Below are 7,984 nucleotides of genomic sequence, written 5' to 3' on the forward strand. Positions count from 1 at the left end.
GAGCTATCTTTTTACTTGTTATTAAAGAAAAAATTATTTTCTAAACTTACTCAAAGAAAACTACCAGACAATGGTTTCATTATTTGTGCCTGTTAGAACTTGCTGACATTGTATAAAAGGAAAAGTCCTTAAAAATATAAGCTGGATACCAGAAACTTTTAAAAAATGTCCATTTGATCATATAGACCCTTCCTTCCTTCCATTCTTTTGCCTTCTTCGCTCTCAAGTCTTCATACACACTTAAGAACAAGTACTTTTTATTAGACTGTGTTATATTCTTCTCTCTCTACAGATGAGAAGGAAGTCAGTTCCCCCTCCCAGTGCGGTCCCTGATTGTTTTGTTACCCAGTAGGGGTAGTGGCAAAACTACCATTCTCCCACCACCAGTAACCTGCCGAAGGGGTCTGTGGAATAGCCAGTTTGGCTTGATCTATGCTATTATTCCCTCTCAGTAGCTGCAGCATCACAGGAAAACAAGGGCTTTAATAAATTTCTAAAGCATGGTTTAACGTAGTAAGACTAGTAATTTAACTATCCACCCCTCACTAGTTTCTGATGCACTTATGCCAAGCTAATCTTCCCACTGTAGAGTAAGCTTCACCTTGTTTCTGTTTCATTAATTGTGGGTGGTGGGCATAACCATATTTGATACGTGAAACAAAAATAATCCTGTTTCTTGGTAACCTTCCCTTTATTTCTAATTGCTGCTAGGGAGAAGAAGGAAGTCACGGTTATTGATCCCTCGGGAAACATATATTACAACTGGCTGTTTTGCATCACCTTACCTGTTATGTACAACTGGACTATGATTATTGCAAGGTGTCTGTATTTTTTTCTGGCTCTCAACCCACTTCTAGTTTCTAAGTTAGCTGACTTAGCAGTCTGGCCTAGAGCTCTTCAGGACGTACCTCCTTTCTCCACCACAGGTTGGAGAGGAGGCTGTGTCATTCTCAGTGTGTGTCCCTAAGTTCAGGAGTAGGTGCTTTGGTTCCCAATATACTTGGAAATCCAGTACTGGGATGGGGAGGAGGTGTGGGGCGGGGCATCCTTTTAAATGTTTGATCGCTCAATCATTTAATTAGAACTTTGGGAGAAACTTTATTTTCTTTGGCTACAAGGAAACATTTTGCCAAGACTGGAAAAAGATTAAGGATCCCAGGTTGTGTACAGTCAGACGTGTTTCCCAAGTGATATCTATGGTTTCTGTCTTTTAGACAGTAAACATCTCAGCCATCCAGGGCCAACCGTGATTTCCTGAGGCATTTTGGGGTACAGATAGTAAATATGAACCTGGTTATCAATGTGTATCACCCCAAATATTTTGACATTAGCTTGAGGTCATTTATTCTCATTCGATGTTTTTACAAAGTTGACTAGTATAATGGAAAGAATGCTGAAATTCAGAAGTATGAGAAAACTAAGTCCAACCCTCACACTCAGGAAAGGATTTGGGAAAGTCACTGTTGATTAAATGGGCCCTATGGACCCTTCCAACCTGAGCATGCTACACTTCTCACCATGATAAAAATGATACAAAGAGGACTTCTACTGAAAATGGTCCCATTTCACCCTATTTATACAAGCTTTTCTTTTACAGAGCATGTTTTGATGAACTTCAGTCTGATTACCTGGAATACTGGCTCATTTTTGATTACTTGTCAGATTTAGTCTATCTTCTCGATATGTTTGTACGAACAAGGACAGGTAAATATGTTCAGTTTTGGATATTTCATAATTTCATGGTTTTATCTCTCTCCCTATAATTTGAAATTTCTTAATTCAAGTGTTCTTCAAAATAAACTAACAAAAATTTGTTTCAGAAGAAAAGGCACCGTTGAAGGCAAGAGTACCATATTCCCACCCACAGGCTTAGGCCACTCCAGCTGATTCAGGAGGCCATTACTAGGCAACCTTCTGAATGCGGATTGATGGCTTTCCTCTGTTATCCTGTTCACTGGGCTTATGCCAGGTGGGAGGAATAGAGAGAACAGAAATATTCTGCCAGCTCTGTAGGGAAAGGGTAATTGCTACCTAACAGAGATTCCTTGAAGAAGCATGGGGAAAAATGTCATCTTATCCAGCTAAGCTGTGCAAGAAATTTTACAAGAAACAGGATATACATCCTTAATTCAACTTTGTGGTCCATGGTGAGGCATTATTGACCAATAATCTGGGCAGGATCTGATAGCTTCCTACTTAAATATTCTTGTTAAGTAGGTATAAGCTCCTTGTCTGTACTACTCTCCACAAGCAAAGGTAATCTGTGTACACAGAGTATGGCTTTTAAGAATCATTATGTAAAATAGGGACATTCTCTGCTCTCAGTGCACTGGAGCAATACTTCAGTTCTGTTCTATTCACAGCTGGTAACCAGTAGAGGAAGAGAAGCAGATTCCTTCCCTAGTGAAATATATCATAGTACTGAAATCCTGAGTTTAATACACAAGGCTCGTGGTAGCAATTTAGGAGAAGGGAATATCCCAATGTCTAAGGAAGCCTGGGGAGCCAGAAGGAGAGATGAAAATGAAGTCTCAAAGGATGGATGCTTCACATCGAAGAGGCAAGGCAAGAATATGCACAATTGTCAAATAGCAAGGAGGTCCTCAAGCTTCAAGGTTGGGGCCAGGATTCTGACACGAGAGTGGCACAGGGAGTTAGGCACAGTGCTAGGGTGTTCATAAAACTTTCCAAGAACACTGTTCATAAAGGGAATGGCTTTACATGGGTGAGATGCTGAATCTAGAGAGATTTGTGTACATACCTTGTAATATACATTGCACATACTCTCTCACTTTTGCCGTTACAAAGTGTTACTTTTTATTTCTGCAAAAGAATATTTTCCACAGCCTTATGTTGGTAAGTACTCATATCTTACATTGCTACAAGCAATGTTGATTGGAAATGAACTCTTGTTTTGAACTCAGTGGAGTTCATTGGGAGTTACTTTAGAAAAATTCACAATGGCATAAAAAGAAAAAAAAACCCATTAAATTATTATATTTTTTTTCTATTTTAGGTTACCTAGAGCAAGGGCTACTGGTGAAGGAAGAGCTTAAACTCATAGAGAAATATAAATCAAATTTTCAATTTAAGCTTGATGTTCTATCAGTGATACCAACCGATCTGCTGTATTTTAAGCTGGGGTGGAACTATCCTGAAATTAGACTAAACAGACTGTTAAGGATCTCTCGAATGTTTGAGTTCTTCCAGAGAACAGAAACCAGGACAAACTACCCAAACATCTTCAGGATTTCTAACCTTGTCATGTATATCATCATCATCATCCACTGGAATGCGTGTGTGTACTTCTCTATCTCCAAAGCCATTGGGTTTGGAAATGATACGTGGGTCTATCCTGATGTGAATGATCCTGACTTCGGCCGTTTGGCTAGAAAATACGTATACAGCCTTTACTGGTCTACACTGACTTTGACCACCATCGGTGAAACGCCACCTCCTGTGAGGGATTCCGAGTATGTCTTTGTGGTGGCTGATTTCCTAATCGGAGTGTTAATTTTTGCTACCATTGTTGGTAACATAGGTTCTATGATTTCCAACATGAATGCAGCCAGAGCGGAGTTTCAGGCAAGAATTGATGCAATCAAGCAATACATGCATTTTCGAAATGTGAGCAAAGACATGGAAAAGAGAGTCATTAAATGGTTTGACTACCTGTGGACCAACAAAAAAACAGTGGATGAGAGAGAAGTCTTGAAATATCTACCCGATAAACTAAGAGCAGAGATTGCCATCAACGTTCACTTAGACACATTGAAAAAGGTGCGTATTTTTGCAGACTGTGAAGCCGGTCTGTTGGTGGAGTTGGTCTTGAAATTACAACCTCAAGTCTACAGTCCTGGAGATTATATTTGCAAGAAAGGGGATATTGGACGAGAGATGTATATCATCAAGGAAGGCAAACTCGCCGTGGTGGCAGATGATGGAGTCACTCAGTTTGTGGTATTGAGTGACGGCAGCTACTTTGGTGAGATTAGCATCCTAAACATCAAAGGCAGTAAAGCTGGCAATCGAAGAACGGCCAATATTAAAAGTATAGGCTACTCAGATCTGTTCTGTCTCTCGAAAGATGACCTCATGGAAGCTCTAACTGAGTACCCAGATGCCAAATGTATGCTGGAAGAGAAGGGGAAGCAAATTTTGATGAAAGATGGTCTACTGGATGTAAACATCGCAAATGCTGGAAGTGATCCTAAAGATCTGGAAGAGAAGGTCACCCGAATGGAGGGGTCAGTAGACCTCCTGCAGACAAGGTTTGCTCGCATCCTGGCCGAGTATGAGTCAATGCAGCAGAAACTGAAGCAGAGACTAACCAAGGTTGAGAAATTTCTAAAACCACTTATTGACACAGAATTCTCAGCCATTGAAGGGACTGGAGCTGAAAGCGGGCCCACAGACTCTACCTAGGACTGAAAAGCTGGTTATGCATAAGGTTATGCCTCGTGATCCTTTCGGTGATGTGATAAAGGCAACTGTAAGTTGGAAGAAGAGGAACAGTCATCTGGAAATTCTTCCATAAGGAAAATGTGCTTTGGTGCAGGGCACAAGGCTGCACATTCCCTTGTGAGGTACTGTGACTAAAGAATCATCACACTTTGAATTTTTCACAATGGATAATATGCAAAGATAGAAACCAATAAACTTGTCAGAATCTGTACCTTCTGAGTTTTTTTCACATATGCTCCTTTTATGTAAGACTCTTTATAAAAGTGAACAAGGATCCCTCACTTTTGGGCAATTTACATTATTGAGGAGCAACTGGGAATTACTGTGTACATCATGTTCAGAATACCATTTAAGAATTAGATTGCAATAAAGGAAAATAAATCCTAAAGTTGTAGTGACTACTATTTATTTGATAATTTAGTAGAGAGTTTAGGATCTTGTAGAGCTTCCAAGTCATCTAAAGGACCTTAACCATTGTATTCTAGGATTTGGGAAGCAGGGTTGAGAGAAACTTCTAACTAAAAGCATGACCTCTTGGGGACTGATGGAAATGTTAGCTATCTTGATTGTGGTGGTGGTTTCATTGGTGTATATATCTATCAAAATTCATCAAAGTGTACATCTGAAATATCTGTAGTTTACTGTACAGGAACCATACCACAATAAAGTGTTAAAAATTACAAATAAAAATAAAAAAACAAAAAATTAAAGCATGACAAATCAGACTTTATTATATATATATACATATATATAATATTGAAAATCACAAAATGTTGTAGACTCCTTTATGATAAAGTTTTAAAATTCTGTGGTTATTAAGGCCTGACAGCTGTGGCTACTGGCCAGCAATAAGAAAAAGGGAGAAAGGTAATACTATTGCTGGGTGATGAGCAAAGGAAGTTGTTGTAATGCTAGAAAAGGAGGCCTGGAAGTTCTGTGGGCCAGCATGGGCATCACCTGGGAGCTTCTTAGAAATTCAGAATCTCAGGTCCTACTCCAGACATGCTGTATCAGAATGTGCATTTTAGCAAGACCCCTAGGTGATTCATACTCTCATTAAATCTTGAGCAGCATCTAGCTAGAGAACCAGGAAGGAACTGGTTGGAGGCTAGTTCTAGAAAAGAAAAAGTAACTGTATGACAAATGTGTGGTCCTGAAAGACATTGCTAATCAATCAGATAGCTCTCTGCTGCTAAACCCAGATGTGGCTCAAAAAATTCTTAGCACAGTAGACATTTGAGAAAGCTGTATCTTGCAGGCTTGACTTAACTTTTTTTCCTTAAAAATCTTTGAAAAGCATTTGAGTGCAAAACTCTCCAAATGTTTTGGATTTATAGCATTGCTTTGGTAAATTAATTGCAAATCACTAGTACAGTTCTAGTAGCATTGACAATAAGCTAATAATGGACAGATTTTCCTTTACTTCATTAATACAAGCAGTGTTTTATTTAATAATCATCAAAGAAATAAACATACCTGAAATTGATTTTTAAATTACAGTATTAGATCATAAAATAAAAACCAGCAGTACATTTCTGGTCACATTGAAAATGAAGAACTTTATTTTCCCCACAAGTTTCAGTGTTTTTAGTAATCAATTCTATGCATTTTATATAAATAGAAATATATATAACACATAAAAAGGAGTAGCCTAAGGTTAATTTAAAATTATTATTTACAGATGGCAAATTTATGGAGTCACTATTTAAGTAAACTTGCTGCCCTCCACAGCCTTCTAATTTTATTTCTATCATCCAGCAGATAACCAGTATCTACTCACTCATAGGAAAAGAATCAGTGCTGGCAGCAGCAGAAGTTTCAGAAACACCAAGTGCAAAGGATTGATTGATGTTTGTACCAGGTACAAAACTGGAGCAGTTTTCTTTTTGTTCAGGGCCATGTTTACTACCCTGAAACATCATATTTTCTGTATGCCAGTTCTAAGACTGAGATGTCTTGTTAAGTTGACAGTAAATGGTAAACTTTAATGTTTTCATAATATAATAAGTACTGTTTGAAAAAGGTGTGCTCGAGTTAACTACACTGCTTTTAACTGATTCTAATCACGGGCTTTTTACGTGTTTAAAAAGAAAAAAAATTCAAGATCCTGCTGAAGTCTAAATTTAGCATATTGACAAAAGAATCTGTATTTATACCCTCTTTAAAACCGTTTTTACCAGTTTTCTTTGGTTTTACAGATTTCTTAAATAAAAGTTGCATATTTGCATACTACTTTAACTTGCAAATTATTTTTAATCAAATATCCTTATATTTCATTTCTTTTCCTTCAGGGTGTTTAAATATGTTACTGTATTAGCAAACTTTTTCATTTTAATAATTTCTACTACTAATTTAAAAATTTCGGTTTGTGTTAAGTAAAAGTTAAATCAGACACTACAAGGTATAGGAAGATTTGTTTTAACAAACCCAATGATATAGATTTGATTACTAAGTTTGAACTGTTAACTGTTTTACAATTTTAGACTTGTGGCTTTCTTTCTTTGGTTTGTTTTTGTTTTTGCTTCAATACTACACTAGTTTGCCATGTAGCAGTTGCACTGTCCAATATTACAATGAGGACTGGGAAAACTTTATGGATGTAATGTCTATTATGGTTTGCAGTAGTATTTCTTTCTAGTTCTCAGTGATTTAAATGTGACCAAGCCTTCCGTACTTTGTCACAAAAAGTGGGTTTTCCAGGTAACTATTTTGGTGAGTGTCAGAATAAGAACTGATGGTGTATTACTGTCTATTCACTTTGAATTAAAATATACATATTGCAGCAAAAAAAAAAATTCTTAACACAGATCACTGGAATTGATACTTTTGTCCCTGCTTCTAATAACATGGCTTCTTGTTAATTTGACATGTCAGATATTTATATGGACCTCAGTCAGTATATGCCAATGATAGAATTTATTCTACTCTACCAATAGAATATTCATTGCCCTATTTATTGTTTTTGTAGTCTTCTGTTTCCCTTCTACGTTTTACCTATCTCTTTAATATCAGCCAGTAGTATTTCATCACTGAAGAGAAAGTGGCTAGTCCTGGAGTGGGTGGATCATCCGTAATATGGAATGTGATTTCTGCCTGAGACAAGTGCTCCTCTTCCTCTCTTTTCTTATTATCCATTCTCCTCCATCTGCATTTTATTCTTCTCTTTGTGCTCTTTCTTGCCTGTTGTAAAAACCCGTAAGACACTGTAAAAAGGCTTGCTGGCTACTCATATCAGGCAGATTTGTAAGACAGGAATGAATGAGGGTTACACACTTGGCTCAGGGCCGCTCCCAGGGAGAGGCATTTCCAATCACAGCATCCAGGAGGGTGCGGACTTGGAGTCTGATCTGAGCTAGAGACATATCCAAGGGTTCTGATGTGATGATCTCTGACCCAAAGCTCTGTGAGTCTTAAGTTTTTGTTTTGTTTTGTTTTTTTAAAGACAGGAAATACGTGGCTTTGGGGAGACTTATGGGTAAGGGTGCTGCCCTGGGTACACGTGGATGCCAAAGCAGGAGCT

The 7,984-nt window shown here is 37.9% G+C and overlaps 1 protein-coding gene across 1 annotated transcript in view; it reads left to right on the forward strand.

Moving 5' to 3' along the window:
- CNGA1 (cyclic nucleotide gated channel subunit alpha 1) overlaps positions 1-4,802 on the forward strand; it is a 77,941-nt gene extending 73,139 nt beyond the window's left edge. Inside the window, exons 8-10 of the mRNA XM_010992863.3 lie at positions 712-819; positions 1,598-1,704; positions 3,017-4,802. Coding sequence (XP_010991165.2) covers positions 712-819; positions 1,598-1,704; positions 3,017-4,425 — 1,624 coding nt within the window. The 3' untranslated portion in view covers positions 4,426-4,802. The remainder of the gene's footprint in view (positions 1-711; positions 820-1,597; positions 1,705-3,016) is intronic.
- Positions 4,803-7,984: the final 3,182 nt, after the last annotated feature.

This window comes from Camelus dromedarius, chromosome 1 (genome assembly GCF_036321535.1).
Source record: "Camelus dromedarius isolate mCamDro1 chromosome 1, mCamDro1.pat, whole genome shotgun sequence".
Lineage (NCBI taxonomy): Eukaryota > Metazoa > Chordata > Mammalia > Artiodactyla > Camelidae > Camelus > Camelus dromedarius.